General features: G+C 44.4%; 1 protein-coding gene across 1 annotated transcript in view; it reads right to left on the reverse strand.

Moving 5' to 3' along the window:
- Positions 1–8,367, reverse strand: part of cd109 (CD109 molecule) — a gene marked incomplete at both ends in the record, with an annotated part of 21,365 nt that extends 12,998 nt beyond the window's left edge. The window contains 17 exons of the mRNA XM_084440129.1: positions 1–22; positions 209–298; positions 1,526–1,858; positions 2,126–2,188; positions 2,732–2,833; positions 3,041–3,316; positions 3,721–3,830; positions 4,043–4,190; positions 4,452–4,545; positions 4,642–4,723; positions 5,352–5,391; positions 5,687–5,812; positions 6,223–6,459; positions 6,701–6,718; positions 7,148–7,176; positions 7,593–7,759; positions 8,324–8,367. The exon at positions 1–22 is cut by the window's left edge and continues 48 nt beyond it. Of these exons, the coding sequence (XP_084296255.1) occupies positions 1–22; positions 209–298; positions 1,526–1,858; positions 2,126–2,188; positions 2,732–2,833; positions 3,041–3,316; positions 3,721–3,830; positions 4,043–4,190; positions 4,452–4,545; positions 4,642–4,723; positions 5,352–5,391; positions 5,687–5,812; positions 6,223–6,459; positions 6,701–6,718; positions 7,148–7,176; positions 7,593–7,759; positions 8,324–8,367 (1,981 nt within the window). The remainder of the gene's footprint in view (positions 23–208; positions 299–1,525; positions 1,859–2,125; positions 2,189–2,731; positions 2,834–3,040; positions 3,317–3,720; positions 3,831–4,042; positions 4,191–4,451; positions 4,546–4,641; positions 4,724–5,351; positions 5,392–5,686; positions 5,813–6,222; positions 6,460–6,700; positions 6,719–7,147; positions 7,177–7,592; positions 7,760–8,323) is intronic.
- Between the last annotated feature and the right edge of the window lie 4,815 nt (positions 8,368–13,182).

Genomic DNA, 13,182 nt, shown 5'->3' on the forward strand with positions numbered 1-13,182 from the left:
TAAACACCACGAGATCACATGTCTGGGGGATTTGGAGATAAAAAATCACAAAGGATCGATGAAAAATAGATTTACTTTTCTCCTTGACGTTACGGCATGTGGTGCCTCTAGGTGGCGCTGTGGGGCTGTAACATTGATCAAGAGGAAAGTGATATGCAGGTGTATGTGCCACAGGATCAAAACATCTGCCAGGAGGAGTCAAAGCTACCTCGAAGACGGAGTAGGGATCTCCCTTTCTCATCCCGTGTAACATGAGGCCCGCCTCGTTCACGCCGGACGCCGCCATCTCCTCCAGCACCTGAGAAAGAAACGCCGCCGCCCCCAAAGCCCGCTACTGTTACAAGCGTCAAAGCTGAACAAAAACAGAACCAGACCGATCCGGTCTTTTCCGGTTCTCGGGAGATCAGTTCATAGCGCCTTGCTTTACACCCCCGACCGATACTTGGGTGTCGGCAACAGATTGGGTTTCATAGCCGTACCTGCAGGAGGGATTATGTCAACAAAAAAAAAGTGTGCTCTGCAGAAAACATGAAAGGCCTTGGAGATTGGGGCAGTGATACATCCCTAGATAGTCATCCCTGAGACAAATATCACAACACTACATCTCATGTGTTTACACCGGTCCAACATTCAATACAGATTTTCCTGGATGACATACTGTACTGTTCTAGACAAAAGGCAAAAGAGCTGTGCGCACATCCACCCTTAGTAGGCCAGGTGCTGGATCTGAGAGTTCATACGTGAGAAGAGAGGAGAGATCCTCACACTGATATCTCTCTCTCTCTCTCTCTCTCTCTCTCTCTCTCTCTCTCACACACACACACACACACACACACACACACACACACACACACACACACACACAGTGCTCTTCTGCACCAACAGTCTTCCTTTGTCTCACTCTAGCTTGTCTTCCCACTCCCTGGCTGACCCTTGACCCTTCTGCTTGAGGTCAACAGTGTTCGGTCAAGGCATGGCCCCGAGTCTGACAAGCTGAGCTTCAAGACCAAAGGCAAAAGAGCTGAGCGCACATCCACCCTTAGTAGGCCAGGTGCTGGATCTGAGAGTTCATACGTGAGAAGAGAGGAGAGATACTCACACTGATATCTCCCAGTTACACTGATATCTCCCGGTTTACTTTATTGAAAATATGCAACGTTTCGACCCTTAGGTTTTCATCAGGAAACTGACAGGGAAGTGGCCTGATGAAGACCTAAGACCTAAGACCTGATGAAGACCTAAGACCTGATGAAGACCTAAGACCTGATGAAGACCTAAGGGTCGAAACGTTGCGTATTTTCAATAAAGTGAACCGGGAGATATGGTTGTGAGGATCTTTCCTCTCTTCTCACGTGACATACTGTTCTACCCACACCCAGATAGCAAGCGGATCTGGGCCATATACAGGCCAGATCTGGCCCTTGTGCCTTAGTTCCGGCCCATATATGGCCCAGAATCATTACACATCCGCTTGCTATCTGGGCATAATCTCAGGGTGTTCTATTTACAGTAGAGTCTTCCTCACCATCTCCTTGGTGATGTCGTTGTCTGACCGGTGAGAGCGAGTGGCCTTGTCCACGACCAGGATTCCCACCAGGGAGTCAGGCTCAGCCACGGACACCCGTAGGGACACCCTGTCCGCCGGCCTCGCCCTGTCCTTGCTCCAGCTCAGGGACACCTTGTTCTTCAGGACTAGCGTGACAGGAACCCGAAGCACGTCGTTGACGACCTCGCCGTCCGCCGTCACGCAGTAGACGATGACGCAGGCCAGGGGGGCCCAGGAGCTCTCCGGGGTCAGAGTGAGGGACCCCGACGAGGCCCCTTTCCCAGCCGCCACCATCTGACCCCTGGAAACCACCTGGACAAGCACAGCACTAGGATGAGTCATCACAAAATAATGAGCTATTCTATTTACTTATGCTTATTTTTAATGATTCCTGTGCTGTTTTTAGGAATGTACTGTATGTTGTTGTGTCGTGTTAACTTGTGTTGATTGTTGAGACAGTCTAAGACGATTTTCTGTCACGACAGACAACATTTTCTGAATCTGAATCTGTAGATTCAATGCAAACTTGCCAGCGGAGCCATACCCTCATGCAGGTGTGTGGTTAGGCGGGGGGCTCACCATGTAGTGATGCTCTCGCAGTGGGAAGCTGCTCTGAATCTGTAGCTGGAACGGGACTCCGACCTAAGAGACAGATTTTCTCACTGAACTATGAAATACGATGATGAAAAAATTGACTGGGTCACACTACAATAAGGGTCACAAAAAACATTAGTTAACTGTTAACTAATGCTTATTTAGGGTTAGGTTAGGTTACACATGTTAATTAATAACTTAGTTAAGGTTAGGGTTAGGTGAGTTAACCTTAGTTAACATAAATAACATTAGTAAATGGTTAATAGAGACATTAGTTAACATTATAGAGACATTAGTTACTTAATGCTTAATAATGCATTAACTAATCCTTATTAATGTACCCTTATTGTAAAGTGTTACCGTTTACTGTGTCGCCATGCGCTACGAGCTAAATCCCGACCACGAGGCTTCATGGAAAACAGTTTATGAGGGCTGCATCCTCAATCATCCTCATCCCGATGAAGTACGATCGAAACGTTGAAATAAACTAACTGGGAACAGTCCATCATTTGCTCCTACCCTTTTCCCCATCCTCAATCACAACACCTGTCTGTCCTCCATCAACGTATTTTCTTATACGACCCGGTTTACCTTAGGGGACACAAGAGGCCTCTGGATCTGAAGATAGGAGTGACTGGGCGAGGAGTAGCTTCTGTACAGCTGGAGCGTCGTATGGCCGTCCTCGAACCAAGCCTAGAGGTCAGAGGTCAGAGGTCACCACAGAAAGATGTGTTTACCGTGCAGTATGTTTTGTTTTTTCACTGTGTCTTAACAGTACCTGCTACTGGAAGTATAATCAAAGGATAGGTCACTAAGTGACATAAAATTATAGTTACGAAGTTCAATAAACGAGAGAAAGTTGCTTGGACGGTTGGCAGGTTTTCCAGAAGGGCTCCTTACGTCTATGGAGAGTGTGGCCACCTCGTCAGAGAGCTGGATGTGAACGGGTACGATCCCGTCTGCCGGCACCGCTAGCTTCATTTCCACCTCGGGAATCTCAGGCATCGGAGTGGCGGCCGGGTCGGACCCCGAGGCGTTCCATAAACGGGCTAAGATCGCCAAGTCGTCCCACTTCCAGTTCCACGGACTACGCCTCTGCTGCGTCAACAACAACGTCACCGTTCCGCTCTGGTCCTCTGCGCTCAGGGGACGCATGTTGTACGTGGTGATTTTCAGCTGAGAGAAAGGCGAACAGTGTTAACTAAAGTTACATACAACATCCATCCTCTAGAAATAATGACTTCTATTGTCTCCCGGGCTGAGAATTGGAGTGATGAGGAGCGGAGAGGCCTGGGAGATTAGGGCTATGGCGCGGGAAAAGATCGCTGACACCTTAAACCACTTTTTTGGACAATAAACCTTCCCCCGGACACCGTGACACTGATATGGGCCGGAGGGGAACGGTGAAACTCTCTGCTACAATCTGGCTGCAGACAACAAGGTGTAACGCAATACCTGAGAGCTACATGACCTAATTCATCCAGGCTTTCCCCATACGAGAGGATGGTTTAAAAATAAAAAATAAAAAAGGGCCTCGTGTTTTTATCCTCACAGAAACAATGAGACCTTGTCAGCCTTACCTCGGCACTGAAGTTCAGAGATGGTTTTATTTGTTTGGGATGTCCACTGAAGGCAAGATTATATTTGCTGTTCACCACTGGTATCTTCCAAGTGCTGTTATAAGTCAATCCTTCAATGAGAAAAGTCAAATCAGAGATACTGAACACATTTTTGACTCATATCAAATCATACAGAGTAATATTCAACAATGTCATATTATCCATTTTGTGTTTATCAATCTGGAAAGTCGCTGACTTGTTGAATTCTAAATAACATCCAATATTTCCTGATAAACTTAAGAAACGGGGCACTCATTGAAATAATCCAGTTAACAGTTTTTACCTGTAAGAAGCTCAGTGACTTGAGCCACTATGGTGAGAGACTCGTATATCTCAGAACGATCTTCATACTCAAACATGTCGTCTGCAGAGCGTTTGTACATCTCCCGATGGTCAGGAAGATCAAACGTGATGGCTATGGTTCCCGGGATCTGCATCAAGCAGGTATAGAGAGAAGCAATGCAGACAAATGTGCACATAGTCAAACATATAATTACATGTTCTCTGTAAAGCGCATTGTGTTGCCTCTGGGTATGAAATGCGCTATACAAATAAAGCTTTGATTGATTGATTGATTGATTGATTGATTGATTGATTGATTGATTGATTGATTGATTGATTGATTGATTGATTGATTGATATAACCAAATGCAATCGCAATCACCTCATCATTTAACCTTGGGAATACATACCTCATATTCTTCTCTAAAACTGAATTCCATGCCATGGAAATTATGCAAGTATGTAATGTTCATGTGTCCATTCACAGCCTTTCCATACATGTACCTAAGAAAGAAAACATGTTTAAATTATAATTAAGATATGTATGGTTGAGTACGTTCTAGTTGCTGTCCCCATCCTAGAAACAGTAGGCCTACTCACTTTGCTGTAACAGTTCCCCTAAGGCTGTCGTCACGATGGAGAACTGTGGGAGCATCTATTAGCACCTCAAACTTGGGAAGCACTGCAAACAAACAGAATGGACTTTTATTGGAATACTAAAGCCATATGAATGAATGAATGAATGAATGAATGAATGAATGAATGAATGAATGAATGAATGAATGAATGAATGAATGAATGAATGAATGAATGTATGAATGTATGAATGTATGAATGAATGAATGAATGAATTCATTAATTCATTAATTCATTAATTCATTAATTCATTAATTCATTAATTTTTATTTGCGTGTCGTGCCACCCAAATTGGCCCATCCCATTATTACACATTACGACACAGTTAATAATACATAATATATCACAACAACACAATATATATCACAACAACACAATATATAAGGGACATATCCCTGTGAACTATGAAACTATGAAAATACAGTAAATAGAATATGAGCATTTGCGCTGTCTAGAGTTGTGAGCAAAGCATATGGATAAAAAAAAACACCCCGAAGCTTATCATCATCCATCAGTGGAAGAGGAGTGAACCCATAGCCACCTGAATAACACTGAAAACAATCTAGTTCATGACCGCTCTCTCCCTGGCGGGCGCCTTTGTTATGAACAATACAGGGAGGAACGAGAATTCAAGGTAAAGCCCTCAACTCAACCCTGAAAAAAAGCATCCTTACCATAATGATCCACTTGGAATGACTTTTCACTGACAACTTCCTGCAACACAACAAATATGTTGAGAGGTGACCGCATGTCAACACTTAGAGTACGGTCGGTGTATAAAAAGTGGCATCTTGTCTGTCGATAGCTCGTTTGTGTTCCTGATCCAGTGATAATTACATATACTTAATACCTAATCATAAGGTGCTATCTTTGTCTTAATCAAAGTGGGCTTCTATGGTTTATTGTAGATAATTTGTGTCATTTCTTGGACCAGCGTAGTGTCATCTAGACTACAGTACTAGTGCATGTACTGATGGGGAGAGAAGTACATAGATACCGAGCAACTTACATTCACTTTGGTTACTATGGTCCAACTGCCGAGGGGGGGATTCTCTGACAGCTGAAACTCCTTGGTCACGACCCCTAGAGCGCCGTCCACAGACCGCCACTGTCGGATCATGTTCTGCTTTGGATCCTGGCTCGCAGCAACGATAAAAGAACACGAGAGGGATACTGTTCACCGTCACTGTGGGTCGGCTGTAGCTCAGTTGGTAGAGCGGGTCGTTCAATGACCGAAGGGTCAGTGGTTCGAATCCCAGCTCTGACTGTCCACATGCCGAAGTGTCCTTGAGCAAGACACCTAACCCCAAATTGCTCCCAATGTGCAGGTTAGCACCTTGCATGGCAGCTGCCGCCATTGGTGTATGAATGTGTGTGTGAATGGGTGAATGAGAGGCCATTGTAAAGTGCCGCTAAGGTGGAAAAGCGCTATATAGCCTAAGTGCAGTCCATTTACCATTAATGATCACCGTCACAGCTTCAATGTCCCGCCTGCTAATATTCCCATGCTGTATGTTCATGCAAACCAACCATCTGTAAACACACCTTAATGATAACATCCAGGGGCTTCTCATACGGCCTGCCATCCGGATAAATAGACACGGCCCGGATCCTCACTACCTGCCCGGGCTTATACTGAGGCTTGTCCGTCTGGATGAAAGTGAACAAGCTTTTGGGGTTGAACTGCAGATACTCGGCCCTGGTGAACAGCACGTCGCTGCCCACAAGACCTTTGACCTCCAGCCGGTAGGGGTTCCAGTAGCCCTGCTCACTGTGACGGATCTGCAGAGTGAGATGGCAGGGAGACAGTAATATAACGCTCAGAGTGGGTCAGGATAGGCAGACAATAGACCGGGGTCAGGAAGCAGTTGTTCCGTCAGACACAATGGCGGACGGTGACACCGCCAGCGTGACCCGCTTGTCATGTTTGCTTGTGTGTTGAGTGCTCCACGTTGCGCTCGCAGCAAAAGTGTCTCCCGATCTACAGTTCACCTTCTCAGGTGTAAATATGGCTGCATTATACGCTCAGGCCATATCCAAACTGGGGTGGGACATGGAACTTCAAGATTAACTCAGATAAGAGGCTTGTTTTCTGTATCAGTAATAACTCAGCAATAATGATAGGCTACAGAAATAAGAGTCCTTTGAAAGTATACATTCAAATATTGTCATTGTTGTTTCTCCTTGTAAAAAAAAAAGTACAATAATCCATGTTTTATGAAATGAAATAACAATGGCCGTTTTCCCGAACGAGTTAAGAAGCACTTAACTACTTCTTAACTCCCATACAAAGGGTTGCTTAAGAAGGGTTCCTTAAGAAGGTTCTTTATCGGGAAACGCGGCCAATGTCACGTTCACATCTGATATATCGCTGTCTACGTTCCTGTATTGTTCAGTAAATGACATATCAGCATGCAATCAAAGCATCTTTAAAATGCATGTGTTCAATTGTGTACGGAGTAAGACTTACAGGTGGAAGAACCAGCAGTCCAGTAGAACCTTGACAGATGGGATTTAATAAAGAAACATTGCATTTATTGTCACATTGTCAGATTAAATAGATTTAAACCAATGAATACATATATTTATGGAATACAGATATAGTGTATCTTAGTGTTCTTAATTTGCATTCGGTTTTTATAGTTTTTATTTTATTCTACACTATCTTTTAATTTTTAATTCTTTTGCTTTTATTGTTTCTTTTAAATCTGTTCTCACTGTGTTTGTATGATTTATGTTTTTATCTATCATTTTATGTAAAGCACTATGTGCTACATCGATTTGTATGAATGATGCCATATAAATAAAATGACATCTACACTGACATACTGGGACAGGCTTTGGAAATAGCATGGTTTTGGATTGATTGATTGATTTATTGATTGATTAATTGATTGATTGATTGATTGGTTTACCTCCTTCAACTGTGGTTGTGTTTGAGGCGACGCTGTCGTTCCCATTCACAATCTGAGCGATGACGGTGACGGCTGAGTGGGAGAGGATGGTGATGGACAAGGCCGTCGGGATCCCAGGACGAAGAACCTTCGGAGCCGATATGAGGTACGAGGGTTTAGGGCCGGGCCTGGAAGAGGAGGAGGAAGAGGAGGAGGAGGAGGAGAGCAATCAAATACGATTAAAGAGGGAGTCTTGCATCCTTCTGTAATGACATTCATATTGCAGAATTTCAATGCAATCATTTAAAAAGTCATGTGTGAAAACATGAACATAAAAAATTAAAGAGTAGGTCAATACAGTATACTGTAAGTGTTTTTGTGATGATAAAGAAAGATTAGTCTAATGCTAAGAAAATCTGTGAATTAAATGTTGTGAATTAAATGTTGTTGATAGCAGCTCTAAAGACAGGGAAAAAGTAAGAGAAATATAATAATAATAATAATAATAATAATATATCAGCTACACAACTCAAGAACAAAACTCATACAACAAACACCATTTTTGTGCACCAGATTGATGCAGTAAATTGTTCCATACCTTATGCTTTCCTGGGCGCCACTGAAAATAAATAATCCTAAGAACCCAAGCACTTGAAGCCACTCCATTTGCATGGACCACACACACACACACACACACGCCGCTGTGTTCCGCCGATCAGTGGAGCATGCAGGTTCAGTGATGATATTCATACCTTCTGTCAAGCAACTCCCCCTCCTCTGTCCCCAAGGGGAACATTGTTGGCCTAGTCCACCACCAATCAAAAGAGACTCAAACAGCTCATTGTGCACGTCACCATTTTGTTTACTAGATCCTGTAGAAGTGGATTACTAAGGGCTATTTTCCACGACGTACATATGCATAAACCACTCAATCAGACAGTACTGGTTTGTGTTCCAATTAATCAAGTAATCAATCAATCAAAGCTTTATTTGTATAGCGCATTTCATACCCAGAGGCAACACAATGCGCTTTACAGAGAACAATGGAGGAGGGCATACGACCCACTCTCTACATATTCCAGAGGGAAGCAAAAAAACAGTAATCACCCGGGGGCCAGATAAGTAAATTAATGATACTGATTAGATTGATATGGTGTCAAATATAATAGGCTACTTGCTTCATTATCATGCTTTTATAATACATGTCATACAGATAGATTCCATACAATCTATCAGATATAGCTCTACAGGAAATGCCATGAGTGGCGGTCAGTCTTGATGATCTGATGGAAATAAGGAAATCAAATAACTTTTAAAACATGGACAGTCCTCTTGTTGTGTGAGCTATGCATGTAGCTACCAGCAGGGGTCAGTGATTCACAGGCTTTGAGTGACATGGTTTCATCCTCCTACTAAAGATTCAGATATAAAACTGTCTTCCTTATCACATGAAGCATGGAGAGAGACGATAGACAGAGTCAATGTGAAATCTCTCTGGCGAGGATTCCCTTCCTTCCGTTACATTTCAAACATGGTAGCAGGTGCACGCTATTCAAACATGGTAGCAGGTGCACGCTATTCAAACATGGTAGCAGGTGCACGCTATTCAAACATGGTAGCAGGTGCACGCTATCAAGAGCATGAATCTCTCTATAGAGAGATGCTTTCAGGTGACGTCTACAGCAGGGTTAGCCGGGGGAGAGATACAGGATGAGGGGGAGAGATACAGGAGGAGGTTAGCCGGGGGAGAGATACAGGATGAGGGGGAGAGATACAGGATGAGGTTAGCCGGGGGAGAGATACAGGATGAGGGGGAGAGATACAGGATGAGGGGGAGAGATACAGGATGAGGGGGAGAGATACAGGATGAGGGGGAGAGATACAGGATGAGGTTAGCCGGGGGAGAGATACAGGATGAGGGGGAGAGATACAGGATGAGGGGGAGAGATACAGGATGAGGTTAGCCGGGGGAGAGATACAGGATGAGGGGGAGAGATACAGGATGAGGGGGAGAGATACAGGATGAGGGGGAGAGATACAGGATGAGGGGGAGAGATACAGGATGAGGGGGAGAGATACAGGATGAGAGGGAGAGATACAGGATGAGGGGGAGAGATACAGGATGAGGGGGAGAGATACAGGATGAGGGGGAGAGATACAGGATGAGGGGGAGAGATACAGGATGAGGGGGAGAGATACAGGATGAGGTTAGCCGGGGGAGAGATACAGGATGAGGTTAGCCGGGGGAGAGATACAGGATGAGGGGGAGAGATACAGGATGAGGGGGAGAGTTACAGGATGAGGGGGAGAGATACAGGATGAGGTTAGCCGGGGGAGAGATACAGGATGAGGGGGAGAGATACAGGATGAGAGGGAGAGATACAGGATGAGGGGGAGAGATACAGGATGAGGGGGAGAGATACAGGATGAGGTTAGCCGGGGGAGAGATACAGGATGAGGGGGAGAGATACAGGATGAGGGGGAGAGATACAGGATGAGGGCCAACAGGTTTCTGAGCGTCTTGTTCTTCTGCACCTCAAATCCATCACAGACCCATTCCTGGACCCTCTACAGTTCACCTACAGAGCCAACAGGTCCGTGGGTGACGCGGTAAACATGGCCCTACAGACACAGGAAACATGGCCCTACAGACACAGGAAACATGGCTCTACAGACACAGGAAACATGGCCCTACAGACACAGGAAACATGGCCCTACAGACACAGGAAACATGGCCCTACAGACACAGGAAACATGGCCCTACAGACACAGGAAACATGGCCCTACAGACACAGGAAACATGGCCCTACAGACACAGGAAACATGGCTCTACAGACACAGGAAACATGGCCCTACAGACACAGGAAACATGGCCCTACAGACACAGGAAACATGGCCCTACAGACACAGGAAACATGGCTCTACAGACACAGGAAACATGGCTCTACAGACACAGGAAACATGGCCCTTCATTACATTCTCCAGCACCTGGAGGCCACAGCTACCTACGCCAGGATCCTGTTTGTGGACTTCAGCTCTGCTTTCAACACCATCCTCCCACCTGGGGGGGGATCTCAAAAGCCTCCCCTCGTTTCCTTTCTTCCTCTCTCCTCATCTCCTTCTCACAGTGCAAGGGAGAAGATCTAGGAGGAGGAATCTTCTCATCCAATGTGTTGAGAGAGGGTAGGACAGAGGAGGCAAGGAGAGAGGACGCAAGGAATCAAGAGAAGCACTCAGCCTGCTAGATTTAAAGCCCGAGTTTGCTAAGACAAACTGTCATAACACAACACACCACTAGGTGTCACAAAGAGTCCAGAGACAATGGCAGATAAAGTCGAGCCCTCAGCCAGAATCTGCATCTATTGCTGTTGCTTTATCCTATACACTCTTGGATGTTCATTTACCAAACAAATTGCCTTTCGGGGATACTAGCTCACCCTGGTCCAAATATATAGAGATAGACATTAACCTTATCATTCCCTTAAGGGAAATTCCCTTTGAAGCAAAAAAAAAAAGTACATAGAGTACATATAGCACAAGACAATACAATGCATACTGTAAACATATAAACATATCAAAAGAAATAATGGCATGGAAATGTACATAAAAGGAGTGAAAGGTACAATATACAGTATTCACAATATACTGTACCATATAGGGCATGGGTTCCCAAACTCCATCAATGTGGGCCTCCCCTCTGAAAACAGTGACACACCCGCGCCCCCCCAACCCCCCTAATTTGTCCATTATGCAAGGCAGCGTTAGCTAGCCCATGACATTACACAGCTAAGTTAGCTTGGTGGCACCTGCTGCTAGTTAACGTTATGAAATTTTCGCACAATACATTCATGCCTGCGGGGGAAGGCTCTCTCTGCACTATCCACAAATTTAGGATACATCTCTCCCATTATTTATATAGATCTTCTGACCTTTAAAATCACGTTTCATTCTTAAAACCCATAGACATTTTAAAAATGAAAAACATGTTTTTCCTTTTTTATTTTTTATTTATTTTTCTAACCATCCCTCCATGCCTCCCCAGAATTTCTTTGGGGCCCCCCAGGGGAGGCCCGCCTCACAGTTTGGGAATGCCTGTTGTAAGAGATGAATGGTTGTAAACCCTGAACTCAACCGGTTTATTGAAATTAATTTAAAGAGTTCCCTTTGCAATCACCATCTCATCTACTTCCGTGTTGCTGCATTTAAAAAAAAAACGTTCATGTTTTTAGAGCACTGTTGACTTTCGTTGTCCTTTAAAATGTCCTATTTAGCTCTGCATTGTGTTTTGGTTTCAATAAGACTGCAGCCAATTTCTCACTATACCCACAGTGTCAGTGTCCCTTTTACTCCAGGTGTATTACAAAAATGAGTCTTTCCAACACAGGATTTGAGCGACAATCAAAAGATGTTTATTACAGGAGGTTACAGTATACAAAAGACAATGGCATTTAGTCTAATGTCAGCTTCCCTGCCTGCATGGCTGTCTGGCCCCAAAATCAAGGCACGTGAGGTCGAGCAAAGTTCTTAAGTGGTTCGAGTGCTGTTGTGTTCGGCTGCTAACACTTAATAATGGAACCGGACAACAGTGTGCATACGGCCATACATTTATTCACAGCTCCCATTACAGGCAGCCATCACTCTCGCTGGCTCCCGCATCACTGCCTCGATCAACCTTGACGTCCGTGACGTCATCACGTATGACACAAGTGCCCCCTCCCCTTTCCCTGATAAGGCTGTTTTCTGGTCTCTTCTGCCGCTTACGGCCTAGAGGTCGTTTGTTTAGCCCTGTTTTAAGGTTACTTATGATCATATACAATGGTTCAGATCAAAACGTTGTCAAAACTAGCACTTTTGAGAAAGTTGATAATTGCTCTACCACCATTTAGGTCATACAATGGATGTGGGTGGGCACCTTGAAAGATCCTTCAAAAACATGTTAAACTCTCGATTTCAAAGACAAGAAGCTTACCGAGGGGGTAATTGGTGTCCGTTGGTGTTCTGACATCAAATTCGCCGCAAAGTATGAATCATGTAGGGTTTTATTGATCATTTTATGAAATCCATTGACTTGTATTGAAGCGACCGTTGTAGATATGTAGATCAATCCGCAGAGGGGATTCAGGAAGCGGAACTACTTACAGTAGCTATTGTTTATGTTGCTAGGCTACATAGTTTGCGGAAGTTTACACACGTATGTGCTGCGACTAAATAGTTATATGCTAAATATTTTAAAAAGCCTTTCCAGATGAACTAGAATCTTACATAATGGTGAATTATATGTCAGAACGCCAACTAACACCTCGGTGAGTTTCTTGTCTTTGAAATTGGTTGTCCATGTCATAGCGGATTTCTCAAAAAGTTTAACTATTTTCAACTTCAGGAATCCTCTCTGGCCAGCGCAAATGCGCAGCGCTTTTCAATAGCCGCCCGCATTTTGATCTTTTCCCATAGCTTTGAATGGAAAATAAGCTGCCGAAATAGCGTATTTTAAAAATACCCCTAGTGTGCACACAGCCTAAGCCTACACTGTAACGCTGTGTTCCTGACAGCGTTCCAGACAACCAATCATGACAGAGGTGGGGAGCTCCTGGGCCAGGTTATGATAGGCCAC

Source organism: Borostomias antarcticus (assembly GCF_949987555.1).
Source record: "Borostomias antarcticus genome assembly, chromosome: 6".
Classification (NCBI taxonomy): Eukaryota; Metazoa; Chordata; class Actinopteri; order Stomiiformes; family Stomiidae; genus Borostomias; species Borostomias antarcticus.